Source organism: Gopherus evgoodei, chromosome 22, assembly GCF_007399415.2.
Source record: "Gopherus evgoodei ecotype Sinaloan lineage chromosome 22, rGopEvg1_v1.p, whole genome shotgun sequence".
Classification (NCBI taxonomy): Eukaryota; Metazoa; Chordata; order Testudines; family Testudinidae; genus Gopherus; species Gopherus evgoodei.
The window spans coordinates 13,496,186-13,513,324 of record NC_044343.1 but is presented as its reverse complement, the minus strand read 5'-3'; the positions used below and the strand labels follow the sequence as shown (position 1 = coordinate 13,513,324).

Genomic DNA, 17,139 nt, shown 5'->3' with positions numbered 1-17,139 from the left:
CAAACTGCAGGGGTGGGCGGTGAAGGGGGATGGGGACACCAGGGCAAGTGGCTGGGACTTTGGGGGGAAGGTAAATCCCCAGGGTCCAACGTTCTCGAGCAACAGAGCTGGGAGCTCTGGCCAAGGAAGCCCATTGCCAGGGCTGAGCTGGGTGGAGCTTATGGGGTGTGAAACTCGCACTCAGCTCACGGAGGGTCCTCGATCGGTGTCCAGGCCCAACACGGAGGGAAGACCCAGCCCTGCCCCTTGTAACTAGCCAGTCTCCTCTCACCTGCAGCTGGCTGGTTACTGAAACTGCAGCACCTCACACTGGGAGACAAGATTGGGGAAGGAGAATTCGGAGGTGAGCGCTCGGGGCGGTCCAGGGAGGGGGTGGATCCTGAGGTGGCATGAGGCCCTGCCCACCCAGTGCACGGATTGGGCTCTGGGGAGCAGGCTGGGTGGGCAGCCCTGGAGGCTGAGTCCCTCTGTACAGCTGGGCAGCACTGGGCACACCCCCTTGCTCCCATCAGCAAGCCCTGTGGGAGCCATGGGGGGCTAAGCTGGGAGGGTCTCGTGGCTGGGATAGACTGGGGGGATAGTTATCACGGGGACGTGCATACCAGGCCCCTAGGAGCTACCCCATGATGGACCCCCCAGGCTCACTCCCAGGCTGGACTCACCCTTGGAGTTACCCCTCCCCTGCTTTCCCTTCACCTCCTCCAGATGTGGATGGGCTACTCAGCTGTGCCCTCCCTGCCCCAGACCCTGCTTCCATTTCCGCCTCGCCAGGCTGGGGCCACCGTCTTAGCACCTGACCACTCTCTCTCCCCACCCCCGCAGCCGTCCTGCAGGGAGAGTACATGGGGCAGAAAGTGGCCGTGAAGAACATCAAGTGCGATGTCACCGCCCAGGCCTTTCTCGCTGAGACCGCTGCCATGACGTAAGTGAGCCAAGAGGCTGGGCGGGCGCTCCCTTCCCTGCCCCCCGGTGCTCTGCAGGATTCCCCAGCGGGCAGGGAGCAGGGGCATGGGCAGCCTGCGAGGGATGACTGAGCATGCAGGGATCCTACTGGGGGCTGTGTGCGGGAGATGGAGAGCAGGCCGACAGGACAGACTTGTGCTGGTAAAGCTGCATTGCTCGGGGTGTGATCGCTGAGCCCCAGGGCTAAGCCGCTGTACCAGGAGAGCTCCTGTAATGGGGAGGGCGGGGGGGGGGAGGGGCTGGAATAAGTGACGCTGACGAAAGCGTGGTTTGGCCAGCGTGACTGGCATCCGCACTAGGGGCACTTTGCTGCTCTAGCACCATGGCTCTCAGCCTTTCCAGCTACTGTACCCCTTTCTGGAGCCCGAGGCCCGAGCCCCGTCTCCCAGGGCTGAAGCATGTAACTTAGTTTTGTGGGGCCCCCTGTGATGTGAGGCCCCAGGCAACTGCCCTGTTGGCCACACCCTAACACTGGCCCTGCACTTTCAACCCCCCTAAAGCTGTCCTGCGACCCCCTGGAGGTCCTGATGCCCAGGTTGAGAAACACTGATCTAGATGAGTGGCAAAGAGTCCTGTGGCACCTTGTAGACTAACAGACGTATTGGAGCATGAGCTTTCGTGGTGAATACCCACTTCGTCGGATGCATCCAAAGCTCATGCTCCAATACGTCTGTTAGTCTATAAGGGGCCACAGAACTCTGCCACTTTTACAGATCCAGACTAACACGGCTACCCCTCTGACACTGATCTAGATGAGTGAACACCCCCCCTGGAAGACCTCTGCGTACCCCCAGGGGTACATGTACCCCTGGTTGAGAACCCCTGGGCTAGCAAGGGAGTAGCCTGGTGAAGAGCTGGCGTCCCTCTGTGAGACCGGGAGCTGTGTGTGTTTGTGAGAGAGACTGTGTGTTTTCATAATGAACCTCAGTAATAACTACTGATAATTTACAGTGACTGTGATTTCAATATTAATCATTTATTATTCTGACTCCTTCTTAGCATTATATTGTGGTGGCCTCCATCCAGCCAGAGCCCCCCAGTGGGGGCACTGGACAAACACGTAGTGAGGGACAGCCCGTGCCCCGAAGAGAAAACTTGCTAGAGAAATTCAGGCTGGCAATAAGGCATGCCCTTTGAACAGCGGGCTTAGCGAAGCACTGGAATAACTTGCCAAGGATGTGGCAGACTCTCCATCTCCTGCAGTCTTTAAATCTAGACTGGATGTGTCTTTCCAGCTCAGCCACGAGTTATGGGCTGGATGCAGGACTGACTGGGCGAGGCTCTCAGGCCTGTGCGCTAATCAGAGCGGCCCCTTCTGGCCGTAAGGTCTGTGACTGTAGGATGGGGTTCCCAGGTGTCCAGTTTGCGACTGGAACGCCTGGCTGAAAAGGGATCCTGATGGCTCCGGTCGGCACCACCGACTGGGCTGTTAAAAGTCTGGTCAGCAGCGCAGCAGGGACCGAGGGCTAAGGCAGGCTTCCTACCTGCCCTGGCTCCACACTGCTCTTGGAAGTAGCCACCAGGCCCCTGCAGTCCCTAGGTGCTGGGGTAGCCAGGGAGGCTCCATTGCCCCACCTTGAGTATTGGCTCCACAGCTCTTATTGGCTGGAAAGGCAGAGCGCACTGCGCAGTGCGGCCTGACCGCCCATACACCTAAAGGCTGCAGGGACCTGGCAGCTGCTTCCTTGGAGCTATGGTAAGCGTCTCCGGGACCCCGCACCACCACCCCTGCACCTCAACTCCCTGGCCCAGCATGGAGCCACTTCCTGCACCCCAAACCCCTCATTCCCACTCCCAGCCGGAGCCCTCACACCCACACACCCCAACCCCCTGGCCCAGCCCAGAGCCCCCTCCTGCACCCAAACCTCTCATCCCCGGCCCCCTCACCCCTTCCTGCAACCCAATCCCCTGCCCCAGCCTGGTGAAAGTGAGTGAGGGTGGGGAAGAGCGAGCGATGGAGGGAGGGGGGATGAAGCAAGTGGGGGTGGGCCCCCAGAGTAGGGGCGTGGCATGGGCAGGGCCTCAGAGAAGGGGTGGGCCAGGGGGTACAGTTTTGTGGGATTAGAAAGTTGGGAACCCTACTGTGGGAAGAGCTCTGAGTGTAAGAGCCAAGCCCTAGCAGGGGGAGCTGCGGTGGGCGCTGCCAACAGGTCTTCATGTGGGGGGTAATAGAACGAAGAGGGTCTTTCCCTACAGATTAGCTGGTGAGAGCAGCAGTTGCATGTTGGCCCCTGCGGAGCAGAGGGGGAAGTGGTGGCTTTGCAGGTTTTCCCCATGTGAGAGGGAGGGACCAGGGTGCTTGCTGGGGAGCCAGGCATCCCCCTCCCATTGCTGACAGAGCAGACAGGTGAGCTTGTGGGTGGGGTAAACTGTGGAAGGCTCTGATGGCTAGGACAAGGGGTTCAGCTACCCCCAGTGCCAGGCAGCTTAGCCCAGGAGGGGGCCCCCCACAAGCATTAGCAGCCCCCAAGCTTTACATGGGTGGCCACCCCTGCAAGGGGCACAGCTTAGCAGAATGTCTGGGCCCTGTACGAACCCAGAGCTGCCCCGGGGTTGAGTGACCGTGTCCAGCGGTTAGTCTGACGGATACTCACCCCACAAAGAACAAGGCTGTAGTCAGGGCCCTGGGAGCCCCAGGATTGCAGCCTGCCTGCCAGGGAGCACGCTGCAGAATTAGGCTCCAGCCCCTCAGCTTTTGTTTTGTGTGTGTAACACTGACAGACCCCAGGCGTCAGCAGGCAGGATTGAACCCAGGAGCTTAGTGTGTGAGTCTGTACCCCAGGAGCTTAGTGTGTGAGTCTGTACCCCAGGAGCTAAGTGTGTGAGTCTGTACCCCAGGAGCTAAGTGTGTGAGTCTGTACCCCAGGAGCTTAGTGTGTGAGTCTGTACCCCAGGAGCTTAGTGTGTGAGTCTGTACCCCAGGAGCTAAGTGTGTGAGTCTGTACCCCAGGAGCTAAGTGTGTGAGTCTGTACCCCAGGAGCTAGGAGCCAACTGGTGCCAGCTAAGCCCGAAGAGGAGACTCTTTTCTCAGTCTCTCTCAGTGGTCTCGGTGCCACTAGATGAGACAGAACCCCACACCCAGGAAGTGTGTGTGTGTGTGTGTTACACGTGTTCCTGTGTCCCCTCCCTCGCGGGACAGGGGCTGGGTGTGTGTGTGGGTTACACGTGTTCCTGTGTCCCCTCCCTCGCGGGACAGGGGCTGCGTGTGTGTGTGGGTTACATGTGTTCCTGTGTCCCCTCCCTGCCGGGACAGGGCCTGGGTGTGTGTGTGTGTGGGTTACATGTGTTCCTGTGTCCCCTCCCTGCCGGGACAGGGGCTGTGTGTGTGTGTGTGTTACACGTGTTCCTGTCTCCCCTCCCTCGCGGGACAGGGGCTGGGTGTGTGTGTGTGTTACACGTGTTCCTGTCTCCCCTCCCTCGCGGGACAGGGGCTGGGTGTGTGTGTGGGTTAAATGTGTTCCTGTGTCCCCTCCCTGCCGGGACAGGGCCTGGGTGTGTGTGTGTGTGGGTTACATGTGTTCCTGTGTCCCCTCCCTGCCGGGACAGGGGCTGTGTGTGTGTGTGTGTTACACGTGTTCCTGTCTCCCCTCCCTCGCGGGACAGGGGCTGGGTGTGTGTGTGTGTTACACGTGTTCCTGTCTCCCCTCCCTCGCGGGACAGGGGCTGGGTGTGTGTGTGGGTTACATGTGTTCCTGTGTCCCCTCCCTGCCGGGACAGGGGCTGGGTGTGTGTGTGTGTTACACGTGTTCCTGTGTCCCCATCCTCGCGGGACAGGGGCTGTGTGTGTGTGTGGGTTACACGTGTTCCTGTGTCCCCTCCCTCGCTGGACAGGCGCTGCGTGTGTGTGTGTGTGTTACACGTGTTCCTGTGTCCCCTCCCTCGCAGGACAGGGGCTGGGTGTGTGTGTGGGTTACATGTGTTCCTGTGTCCCCTCCCTGCCGGGACAGGGGCTGGGTGTGTGTGTGTGTTACACGTGTTCCTGTGTCCCCTCCCTCGCGGGACAGGGGCTGGGTGTGTGTGTGTGTGTTACATGTGTTCCTGTGTCCCCTCCCTCGCGGGACAGGGGCTGGGTGTGTGTGTGTGTTACACGTGTTCCTGTGTCCCCTCCCTCGCGGGACAGGTGCTGGGTGTGTGTGTGGGTTACACGTGTTCCTGTGTCCCCTCCCTCGCGGGACAGGGGCTGGGTGTGTGTGTGTGTGTTACATGTGTTCCTGTGTCCCCTCCCTGCCGGGACAGGGGCTGGGTGTGTGTGTGTGTGTTACATGTGTTCCTGTGTCCCCTCCCTCGCGGGACAGGGGCTGGGTGTGTGTGTGTGTGTGTGTGTGTTACACGTGTTCCTGTGTCCCCTCCCTCGCGGGACAGGGGCTGGGTGTGTGTGTGTGTGTGTGTGTTAAACGTGTTCCTGTGTCCCCTCCCTTGCGGGACAGGGGCTGGGTGTGTGTGTGGGTTACATGTGTTCCTGTGTCCCCTCCCTCGCGGGACAGGGGCTGGGTGTGTGTGTGGGTTACACGTGTCCCTGTGTCCCCTCCCTCGCGGGACAGGGGCTGTGTGTGTGTGTGTGTTACACGTGTTCCTGTGTCCCCTCCCTCGCGGGACAGGGGCTGGGTGTGTGTGTGTGTTACACGTGTTCCTGTGTCCATCTCCCTCGCGGGACAGGGGCTGGGTGTGTGTGTGTGGGTTACACGTGTCCCTGTGTCCCCTCCCTCGCGGGACAGGGGCTGGGTGTGTGTGTGTGTTACACGTGTTCCTGTGTCCCCTCCCTCGCGGGACAGGGGCTGTGTGTGTGTGTGTGTTACACGTGTTCCTGTGTCCATCTCCCTCGCAGGACAGGGGCTGGGTGTGTGTGTGGGTTACACGTGTTCCTGTGTCCCCTCCCTCGCTGGACAGGGGCTGCGTGTGTGTGTGTGTGTTACACGTGTTCCTGTGTCCCCTCCCTGCCGGGACAGGGGCTGGGTGTGTGTGTGTGTTACACGTGTTCCTGTGTCCCCTCCCTCACGGGACAGGGGCTGGGTGTGTGAGTGTGTGTTACATGTGTTCCTGTGTCCCCTCCCTCGCGGGACAGGGGCTGGGTGTGTGTGTGTGTTACACGTGTTCCTGTGTCCCCTCCCTCGCGGGACAGGTGCTGGGTGTGTGTGTGGGTTACACGTGTTCCTGTGTCCCCTCCCTCGCGGGACAGGGGCTGGGTGTGTGTGTGTGTGTTACATGTGTTCCTGTGTCCCCTCCCTGCCGGGACAGGGGCTGGGTGTGTGTGTGTGTGTTACACGTGTTCCTGTGTCCCCTCCCTCGCGGGACAGGGGCTGAGTGTGTGTGTGTGTGTGTGTTACACGTGTTCCTGTGTCCCCTCCCTTGCGGGACAGGGGCTGTGTGTGTGTGTGTGTTACACGTGTTCCTGTGTCCCCTCCCTCACGGGACAGGGGCTGTGTGTGTGTGTGTGTTACACGTGTTCCTGTGTCCCCTCCCTCGCGGGACAGGGGCTGGGTGTGTGTGTGGGTTACACGTGTTCCTGTGTCCATCTCCCTCGCGGGACAGGGGCTGGGTGTGTGTGTGTGTTACTCGTGTTCCTGTGTCCCCTCCCTCGCGGGACAGGGGCTGGGTGTGTGTGTGGGTTACATGTGTTCCTGTGTCCCCTCCCTCGCGGGACAGGGGCTGGGTGTGTGTGTGGGTTACACGTGTCCCTGTGTCCCCTCCCTCGCGGGACAGGGGCTGGGTGTGTGTGTGTGTTACACGTGTTCCTGTGTCCCCTCCCTCGCTGGACAGGGGCTGGGTGTGTGTGTGTGTGGGTTACACGTGTTCCTGTGTCCCCTCCCTCGCGGGACAGGGGCTGGGTGTGTGTGTGTGTGTGTTACACGTGTTCCTGTGTCCCCTCCCTCGCAGGACAGGGGCTGGGTGTGTGTGTGTGGGTTACACGTGTTCCTGTGTCCCCTCCCTGCCGGGACAGGGGCTGTGTGTGTGTGTGTGTTACACGTGTTCCTGTGTCCCCTCCCTCGCAGGACAGGGGCTGGGTGTGTGTGTGGGTTACATGTGTTCCTGTGTCCCCTCCCTGCCGGGACAGGGGCTGGGTGTGTGTGTGTGTGGGTTACATGTGTTCCTGTGTCCCCTCCCTGCCGGGACAGGGGCTGTGTGTGTGTGTGTGTTACACGTGTTCCTGTCTCCCCTCCCTCGCGGGACAGGGGCTGGGTGTGTGTGTGGGTTACATGTGTTCCTGTGTCCCCTCCCTGCCGGGACAGGGGCTGGGTGTGTGTGTGTGTTACACGTGTTCCTGTGTCCCCATCCTCGCGGGACAGGGGCTGTGTGTGTGTGTGGGTTACACGTGTTCCTGTGTCCCCTCCCTCGCTGGACAGGGGCTGCGTGTGTGTGTGTGTGTTACACGTGTTCCTGTGTCCCCTCCCTCGCAGGACAGGGGCTGGGTGTGTGTGTGGGTTACATGTGTTCCTGTGTCCCCTCCCTGCCGGGACAGGGGCTGGGTGTGTGTGTGTGTTACACGTGTTCCTGTGTCCCCTCCCTCGCGGGACAGGGGCTGGGTGTGTGTGTGTGTGTTACATGTGTTCCTGTGTCCCCTCCCTCGCGGGACAGGGGCTGGGTGTGTGTGTGTGTTACACGTGTTCCTGTGTCCCCTCCCTCGCGGGACAGGTGCTGGGTGTGTGTGTGGGTTACACGTGTTCCTGTGTCCCCTCCCTCGCGGGACAGGGGCTGGGTGTGTGTGTGTGTGTTACACGTGTTCCTGTGTCCCCTCCCTGCCGGGACAGGGGCTGGGTGTGTGTGTGTGTGTTACATGTGTTCCTGTGTCCCCTCCCTCGCGGGACAGGGGCTGGGTGTGTGTGTGTGTGTGTGTTACACGTGTTCCTGTGTCCCCTCCCTCGTGGGACAGGGGCTGGGTGTGTGTGTGTGTGTGTGTGTTACACGTGTTCCTGTGTCCCCTCCCTTGCGGGACAGGGGCTGTGTGTGTGTGTGGGTTACATGTGTTCCTGTGTCCCCTCCCTCCTGGGACAGGGGCTGGGTGTGTGTGTGGGTTACACGTGTCCCTGTGTCCCCTCCCTCGCGGGACAGGGGCTGGGTGTGTGTGTGTGTTACACGTGTTCCTGTGTCCCCTCCCTCGCGGGACAGGGGCTGGGTGTGTGTGTGTGTTACACGTGTTCCTGTGTCCATCTCCCTCGCGGGACAGGGGCTGGGTGTGTGTGTGTGGGTTACACGTGTCCCTGTGTCCCCTCCCTCGCGGGACAGGGGCTGGGTGTGTGTGTGTGTTACACGTGTTCCTGTGTCCCCTCCCTCGCGGGACAGGGGCTGGGTGTGTGTGTGTGTTACACGTGTTCCTGTGTCCATCTCCCTCGCAGGACAGGGGCTGGGTGTGTGTGTGGGTTACACGTGTTCCTGTGTCCCCTCCCTCGCTGGACAGGGGCTGCGTGTGTGTGTGTGTGTTACACGTGTTCCTGTGTCCCCTCCCTCGCAGGACAGGGGCTGGGTGTGTGTGTGGGTTACACGTGTCCCTGTGTCCCCTCCCTCGCGGGACAGGGGCTGGGTGTGTGTGTGTGTTACACTTGTTCCTGTGTCCCCTCCCTCGCGGGACAGGGGCTGGGTGTGTGTGTGTGTTACACGTGTTCCTGTGTCCATCTCCCTCGCGGGACAGGGGCTGGGTGTGTGTGTGTGGGTTACACGTGTCCCTGTGTCCCCTCCCTCGCGGGACAGGGGCTGTGTGTGTGTGTGTGTTACACGTGTTCCTGTGTCCCCTCCCTCGCGGGACAGGGGCTGGGTGTGTGTGTGTGTTACACGTGTTCCTGTGTCCATCTCCCTCGCAGGACAGGGGCTGGGTGTGTGTGTGTGTTACATGTGTTCCTGTGTCCCCTCCCTCGCGGGACAGGGGCTGTGTGTGTGTGTATGTTACACGTGTTCCTGTGTCCCCTCCCTCGCGGGACAGGGGCTGGGTGTGTGTGTGTGTTACACGTGTTCCTGTGTCCCCTCCCTCGCGGGACAGGGGCTGGGTGTGTGTGTGTGTGTTACATGTGTTCCTGTGTCCCCTCCCTGCCGGGACAGGGACTGGGTGTGTGTGTGTGTGTTACACGTGTTCCTGTGTCCCCTCCCTCGCGGGACAGGGGCTGGGTGTGTGTGTGTGTTACACGTGTTCCTGTGTCCCCTCCCTCGCGGGACAGGGGCTGGGTGTGTGTGTGTGTTACACGTGTCCCTGTGTCCCTTCGCTCGCGGGACAGGGGCTGGGGGTGTGTGTGTGTTACACGTGTTCCTGTGTCCCCTCCCTCGTGGGACAGGGGCTGGGTGTGTGTGTGTGTTACACGTGTTCCTGTGTCCCCTCCCTCGCGGGACAGGGGCTGTGTGTGTGTGTGTGTGTTACACGTGTTCCTGTGTCCATCTCCCTCGCAGGACAGGGGCTGGGTGTGTGTGTGTGTTACATGTGTTCCTGTGTCCCCTCCCTCGCGGGACAGGGGCTGGGTGTGTGTGTGTGTTACACGTGTTCCTGTGTCCCCTCCCTCGCGGGACAGGGGCTGTGTGTGTGTGTGTGTTACACGTGTTCCTGTGTCCCCTCCCTCGCGGGACTGGGGCTGGGTGTGTGTGTGGGTTACACGTGTTCCTGTGTCCCCTCCCTCGCGGGACAGGGGCTGGGTGTGTGTGTGTGTTACACGTGTTCCTGTGTCCCCTCCCTCGCGGAACAGGGGCTGTGTGTGTGTGTGTGTTACACGTGTTCCTGTGTCCCCTCCCTCGCGGGACAGGGGCTGTGTGTGTGTGTGTGTTACACGTGTTCCTGTGTCCCCTCCCTCGCGGGACAGGGGCTGGGTGTGTGTGTGTGTTACATGTGTTCCCTGTGTCCCCTCCCTCGCGGGACAGGGGCTGTGTGTGTGTGTGTGTTACACGTGTTCCTGTGTCCATCTCCCTCGCAGGACAGGGGCTGGGTGTGTGTGTGTGGGGGGGTTCCCTGTGTCCCCTCCCTCGCAGGACAGGGGCTGTGTGTGTGTGTGTGTTACACGTGTTCCTGTGTCCCCTCCCTCGCGGGACAGGGGCTGGGTGTGTGTGTGGGTTACACGTGTTCCTGTGTCCCCTCCCTCGCGGGACAGGGGCTGGGTGTGTGTGTGTGTGTGTTACACGTGTTCCTGTGTCCCCTCCCTCGCGGGACAGGGGCTGGGTGTGTGTGTGTGTGGGGGGGGTTCCCTGTGTTCCCTCCCTCGCGGGACAAGGGCTGGGTGTGTGTGTGGGTTACATGTGTTCCTGTGTCCCCTCCCTCGCGGGACAGGGGCTGGGTGTGTGTGTGTGTGGGGGGTTCCCTGTGTCCCCTCCCTCGCGGGACAGGGGCTGGGTGTGTGTGTGTGTGGGGGGGGTTCCCTGTGTCCCCTCCCTCGCAGGACAGGGGCTGGGTGTGTGTGTGTGTGGGGGGTTCCCTGTGTACCTCTCCCTCGCAGGACAGGGGCTCGGTGTATGTGTGTGTATGTGGGGGGTTCCCTGTGTCCCCTCCCTCGCAGGACAGGGGCTGGGTGTGTGTGTGTGTGGGTTACATGTGTTCCCTGTGTCCCCTCCCTCGCAGGACAGGGGCTTGGTGTGTGTGTGTGTGAGGGGGTTCCCTTTGTCCCCTCCCTTGCGGGACAGGGGCTGGGTGCGTGTGTGTGTTGGGGGGTTCCCTGTGTCCATCTCCCTCGCAGGAAAGGGGCTGGGTGTATGTGTGTGTGTGGGGGGTTCCCTGTGTCCATCTTCCTCACAGGACAGGGGCTGGGTGTGTGTGTGTGTGTGGGGGGGTTCCCTGTGTCCATCTCCCTCGCAGGACAGGGGCTGGGTGTGTGTGTGTGTGTGTGTGGGGTTCCCTGTGTCCATCTCCCTCGCAGGAAAGGGGCTGGGTGTATGTGTGTGTGGGGGGGGTTCCCTGTGTCCATCTCCCTCGCAGGACAGGGGCTGGGTGTGTGTGTGTGTGGGGGGGGGTTCCCTGTGTCTGGCTGGGTGTGTGTGTGTGTGTGGGGGGGTTCCCTGTGTACTTCTCCCTCGCAGGACAGGGGCTGGGTGTGTGTGTGTGGGGGGGGGGGGTTTCCCTGTGTCCATCTCCCTCGCGGGACAGGGGCTGGGTGTATGTGTGTGTATGTGGGGGGTTCCCTGTGTCCCCTCCCTCGTGGGACAGGGGCTGGGTGTATGTGTTTGTGTGGGGGGGGTTCCCTGTGTCCATCTCCCTCGCGGGACAGGGGCTGGGTGTATGTGTGTGTATGTGGGGGGTTCCCTGTGTCCCTCTCCCTCGCAGGACAGGGGCTGGGTGTATGTGTGTGTGTGTGTGGGGGGGTTCCCTGTGTCCCTCTCCCTCGCAGGACAGGGGCTGGGTGTATGTGTGTGTGTGGGGGTTCCTTGTGTACCTCTCCCTCGCAGGACAGGGACTGGGTGTATGTGTGTGTGTGGGGGGTTCCCTGTGTATCTCTCCCTCGCAGGACAGGGGCTGGGTGTATGTGTGTGTGTGGGGGTTCCCTGTGTCCCTCTCCCTCGCAGGACAGGGGCTGGGTGTGTGTGTGTGTGTGGGGGGGGTTCCCTGTGTCCCTCTCCCTCGCAGGACAGGGGCTGGGTGTGTGTGTGGGTGGGGGGGTTCCCTGTGTATCTCTCCCTCGCAGGACAGGGGCTGGGTGTATGTGTGTGCATGTGGGGGGTTCCCTGTGTCCATCTCCCTCGCAGGACAGGGGCTGGGTGTGTGTGTGTGTGTGGGGGTTCCCTGTGTACCTCTCCCTCGCAGGACAGGGGCTGGGTGTATGTGTGTGTGTGGGGGGGGGGTTCCCTGTGTCCCTCTCCCTCGCAGGACAGGGGCTGGGTGTGTGTTTGTGGGGGGGGTTCCCTGTGTCCCTCTCCCTCGCAGGACAGGGGCTGGGTGTATGTGTGTGTATGTGGAGGGTTCCCTGTGTCCCTCTCCCTCGCAGGACAGGGGCTGGGTGTATGTGTGTGTATGTGGAGGGTTCCCTGTGTCCCTCTCCCTCGCAGGACAGGGGCTGTGTGTGTGTGTGTGGGGGGTTCCCTGTGTCCATCTCCCTCGCAGGACAGGGGCTGGGTGTATGTCTGTGATTGTGATTGCATGTGTGTGTGTGTGTGCGTGTGTGTGTGTGTGTGTGTATTCCCCATGGCCCCTCCCTCGCAGCCTAGTTCCCTGTGTACCCTCCCTCGCAGGACAGGGGCTGGGTGTGTGTTTGTGTATTCCCCATGCTCCCCTCCCTTGCAGGCCAGGGGCTGTGTGTGTGTGTAGGGGGGTTCCTTGTGTCCCCCTCCCTCAAAGCCAGGGGCTCTCTTCGTGTGTGTGCCACGTGTAGTTAGAGCCTTCCCCTTGGCAGGAGCGGCGCCAGGGTTTCTGTCGCCCTAGGCAGAATTCAGGGGGCAGCATTTTGTGTGCTCCCCACGGGGCGCACAGGAGCTTCCAGTTCCACTCCCACCGCGCCGCCGAAGAAGGACCCTCCGCCGAAACGCCGCAGGCGACAGTAGCAGTCATTGAGCTGCTCAATTGCCTGTTTTCCATGGCACGTCGGCTGAAGGTCCTTCTTTGGCAGCGCAATGGGAGCGGAACCGGAAACTCCCATGCGCCCCGTGGGGAGCATACAAAATGCTGCCCCCCAAATCCTGGCGCCCTAGGAGACCGCCAAGGGTCGCCTAATGGAAGCGCCAGCCCTGCCCCCCGGCCCAGCACCGGACGGACGTTTCCTTGACGTGGCCATTCCCTCCTCCAGGAAGGTCCGTCACAAAAACCTGGTGCGGCTGCTGGGCGTGATCCTGCACAACGGCCTCTATATCGTCATGGAGTACATGAGCAAGGTGAGAGCATCGTGGGCCCAGCCTGCCCTGCTGCATCAGAGCAAACCAGGGTCCCCAACCGGCCCTTTGCACCAGTGATGCCTCTCCAGCACCCCTGTTCCCCGGGCACGCAGGGGCTGGAGCCTGGCCTGGAGAACAGTTCATGGCTAGGCCGCAGGGTCAGATTCGGCCTGGGTCAGCAGTGACTGGAAACCCTTCCTCTCTGGGAAGATGGTGGGTCCCAGGGCAGTTTGCAGGGAATAGGCCCCGTTGCAAACCCAACCCCTGCAGAGAGGCCAGGGACCGACTGGGCCGTGGAGACCATTCTTCCAGCTCATCCTGCATGGGGGGCAGTAAGATCAGGCAGGAGGCATGGGTGGGGGGCAGCGCTAGCCCAGCTGGCGGGCCAGAGGGCTCCTGTCACCGGGGCTGGCCGTGCAGAACCTTCCGCTAATGCAAGAGGTGACAGGTTCTCATAACTGTTTCTCTCTCCTCCGGCAGGGGAACCTGGTCAACTTCCTGCGGACACGGGGCAGATCAGTCCTCCAGCCCAAGCAGCTCATCCAGTTCGCCCTGTGAGTCCTGCACCTTTCCCCCACTGTGGCCTGGATGCTCCAAGCAGGGGATAATTCTGTCCTCTCAGTCAGGACAAGCCTTGTCTAAAGTTACCCTCATCATAGGTGGCCCCTTTCCATGCCCTCTGTCCCCTTGAGAATCTAAAGCACTTCACATTTCTCCTGGGAGGCAGGCCCCAGCCATTGTCCTCATTTCCCAAAAGGAAAATGATTTGCCCAGGGCCACACAGTGAGTCAGTGGTGGAACGGGAAATCCTGAGTCCGTCCCCTGCCCTGCACAGGTCGGAGACTGGGGTTAGGTTATGCTCTTATTCGAGCTGCAAAGGGATGGCACGCCCCAGGCAGGCTGCAGCCAAGAGTTGTCCTCGTTAGTGAGGGGCTAAGTCATGTCTGTGGTTCAAGGGTAGAGGTTGGGTGTGAAGATGGGCACTGAATACAGCTGATCCCTTCTCCCCCCATGCACCCGCTGCCCTTGGTTTCGGCTGCCCATGGTGTGCAGGGACATCTCCCAGGGGATGGACTACCTGGAGTCCAAGAAGCTGGTGCACAGAGACCTTGCTGCCCGCAACATCCTGATCTCAGAGGAGAATGTGGCCAAAGTGAGTGACTTCGGCTTGGCCAAGGTGGACCCAAAAGGCGTAGATGCCACCAAGCTGCCAGTCAAGTGGACGGCTCCGGAGGCCCTGAAAAACAATGTGAGTGAGGGGGAGGGGATTGGCAGGGCCACCCGGCCCAGCCCTGCCTTCTGCAGGGCTCCTGCCCTTCACATCATCTTGGCGAGCCCAAGTGAGATTTGTCACAGGCCGTGATGCCCACATTTGATGCTGGTACAGCAACATGCTTGGGTGGTGCCCGTGCAGCCACACGTCTCCCAGCCCAGCCGTGCGTTTCCCTGTGCCTGAGCATCCCCCACGCTGCCTCGCCGCCTTCGTCTCAGTGCATTCTGGGAGAATCCGGGCAGCTGTCCTGTCGTGCCTCAGCAGGGGGCGAAGTGCCCAGGCACACGTGCGTAGAGTGGCACCACTGTGGCAATGCATCCTGGGATTGCTAGTGCACCGAGAACAGGGAGCAAGGCAGAGCCGCCAAACCCAGGAGCCAGCCTGGGCCTCTGGCAAAGCGACACCCGCTGGGCTGCCATGTGTGCGGGCACAGTTGTGTGTGGAGCCAGCTGTGTCACATCTGGTTACAGACCCAGATCCAGTTACACTAGAGACAGGGCCAAGGAGATTCTCTCCAAAGGGCCCATCCCCCAATGCGTGGCCCTACCACTCTCCTGGAGCACTCAGAAAAGGGGCGAGGCCGTTCACCGGGTGGGATACAGGCTCTTGCCCCCATCCCTGGCCTGTGTCACCAGCCCTGCGTGGCTTTGTGGCTGCTTGCTGCGGCATCACCTTCCTCACATTCCCTGCAGAAATTCTCTACCAAGTCGGACGTCTGGAGCTATGGGATCCTCCTGTGGGAACTGTTCTCCTACGGCCGGGCGCCCTACTCCAAGATGGTGAGTGCTGGCTGGCTCCTGACATCCCTGGGCTAAGGCCTAGATGGCACAAGGATCCAGTTAAACCTCATTTCTCGGGTCTTGCTAATGCCAAGTGCCTGGGCGTGGGGGAAGCATGAGAGTGCCAGTGCCATGGAGAGCAACTGTTCTCTGGGGTGTGGAGGTGCCGTGTGGAGCAGGGGTGCAGCAGGAGTGGCTGTGTCACAGGGGGAGATGGGGGCTCGAGGGTGGGTGAGAGCATGCAGACAGAGGTGGGCAGGATTTAGCACTGCCCCGGGTGGTGATGGGATGGATCATGGCATTACTCTGCAGAAAGGCCCTGGCTGGATGCAGAAAGGGAGCCAGGGAGCTCACAGCAGGTCTCTCTCTCTCTGCCCAAGACTCTGAAGGAAGTGACGGAGAAGGTGGAGAAGGGGTACCGGATGGAGGCCCCTGAGGAATGCCCGCCCTCCCTCTACACCCTGATGAAGAGCTGCTGGGAGACAGAGCCGGGGAAGCGGCCTTCCTTCAGGAAGCTCACCGAGAAGCTGCAGAAGGAGCTGAAGCACATAGGGGACAGTTAGCCCTGGTGGCTCCTGCTCCGAGGGCCGCAACAGCCCCAACTCCCTGCGCCTGCACGAGCTGAGAGACTGGTTCCAAGGGGCCCATATTTACCCTGGCAGCCCTAGCATGTCCCTACCATGAGCACAGCTCTCCGAGAGCGCGTAGAGGCTGGGAATAGACTGTCATCATGTGCCTCATGGGTACATGTACGCTGGGGGTGTGCTCGGTTCTGAACCGTGCCTGGCAGGTTTCTGATTCGTTCAGGATGAGTCTGGTCACATGGCCCCGTGGATTGCAATCTGGTGGCCATATGCCCCCCCCCCCCCATCCACTAGTCACAAACTACAGCTCAGGGACGGCTGGGAGGAGTGTGTCCCATTGCACTGAGCCAGCAGCACCCTCCTGTGGTGGGTGCTCAAGCATGAGAGCCCTTGACACTCCTGCAATCAGCGCAAATGGCTGAAATGTTCAGCGTAGCCAGGGTGTCTCCAGGGCCCAGGGATTGGGCTGGGGCTGGGGCAGGAGAATGGTGGGTGGAGAGGAAGTGCTGCTCTCTGGCTCTTGGAACCTGGACTCGGTTCTCCGGAGGCTCCTGCTGATGTTTATTTCCAAGTGTTTGCCTCATGTTTTAGTGATTGAAAATGTGGCAGCAGCACAAAATGAACAGAGTCCCACTGTCCTCTGCTTGGCCCGTGAGTTATTCATCAGGACCAGCCGAGATTCGGCAAAATTCAGCCAAAGTAGCTCATCAGCTTCGTGGCTAAAGGCATCGTTGTAACAGGGGATGCCCGATTGGGTGTCAGGCCCGGCCTTTGCCTCAGTTTCCCTTTGTGGAGGTCTCCAGCCAGACTCTTGTAAGTCAAGTAAGCCTTCCCGTGCTTGCCAATGTCTCAGCCCCTGCTGCCTGGTGTTCCCTCCAGCCTGTTCCTCTTTAGGTTTCTGCCCCTTGCTGCCAGCAGCTCCAGCTTGGCATGGCTCGCCCTCACCCAGCTGCCAGTTGGCCTGTAGGTGTCACCTGATCCCAGACCTGGCACCTGGGCGGTGGCCAAGTAGTTGCAGGTGGGACGAAGGCCAGCCCACGCTGCGACAGTCATTTGGATTAGCCAGTAAGGAATGTGGCTTCTTTCCTCGAGACACTGCTGACGCATCCCCCTCTACACACAGTGTAGTAAGATGAGGCCCTGAAACAAACTCTTGTGTCAGAGGCCCAGTCTGAGGCCTGAAGCCTGAACCAAAGTACTTCCAGGCATTGCTGAGCAAAAGGTGGGCTATGAGCCAGGCAGTGGGCACATATCCACACCTAATGTACATACACAGCAGCACACAACCAGCCACACTGATACGCCCTCATACATAGAATCATAAAATCTCAGGGCTGGAAGGGAGCTCAGGAGGTATCTAGTCCAACCCCCTGCTCAAAGGAGGACCAACCCCAACTAAATCATCCCAGCGGGGGCTTTGTCAAGCCGGGCCTTAAAAACCTCTAAGGAAGGAGATTCCACCACCTCCCTAGGGAACCCATTCCAGTGCTTCACCACCCTCCTAGTGAAATAGTGTTTCCTAATATCCAACCTAAACCTCCCCCATTGCAACTTGAGACCATTGCTCCTTGTTCTGTCATTAGGGACCACTGAGAACAGCCGAGCTCCATCCTCTTTGGAACCCCCTTCAGGTAGTTGAAAGCAGCTATCAAATCCCCCCTCACTCTTCTCTTCTGCAGACTAAACAATCCCAGTTCCCTCAGCCTCTCCTCGTAAGTCATGTACCCCAGCCCCCTGATCATTTTCATTGCCCCCTGCTGGACTGTTTCCAATTTGTCC

At 60.6% G+C, this 17,139-nt stretch overlaps 1 protein-coding gene across 4 annotated transcripts in view; it reads left to right on the top strand.

The window, feature by feature from the left end:
- The window catches only part of LOC115638607 (megakaryocyte-associated tyrosine-protein kinase-like), a 45,144-nt gene extending 29,146 nt beyond the window's left edge, over nt 1-15,998 (top strand). For all 4 annotated transcript variants that reach the window (XM_030540416.1, XM_030540419.1, XM_030540418.1 and 1 more), the window contains 7 exons: nt 278-343; nt 823-922; nt 12,640-12,724; nt 13,205-13,278; nt 13,778-13,973; nt 14,690-14,776; nt 15,157-15,998. In XM_030540416.1, coding sequence (XP_030396276.1) covers nt 278-343; nt 823-922; nt 12,640-12,724; nt 13,205-13,278; nt 13,778-13,973; nt 14,690-14,776; nt 15,157-15,339 — 791 coding nt within the window. In that variant the 3' untranslated portion in view covers nt 15,340-15,998. The remainder of the gene's footprint in view (nt 1-277; nt 344-822; nt 923-12,639; nt 12,725-13,204; nt 13,279-13,777; nt 13,974-14,689; nt 14,777-15,156) is intronic.
- The last annotated feature ends 1,141 nt before the right edge of the window (nt 15,999-17,139 follow it).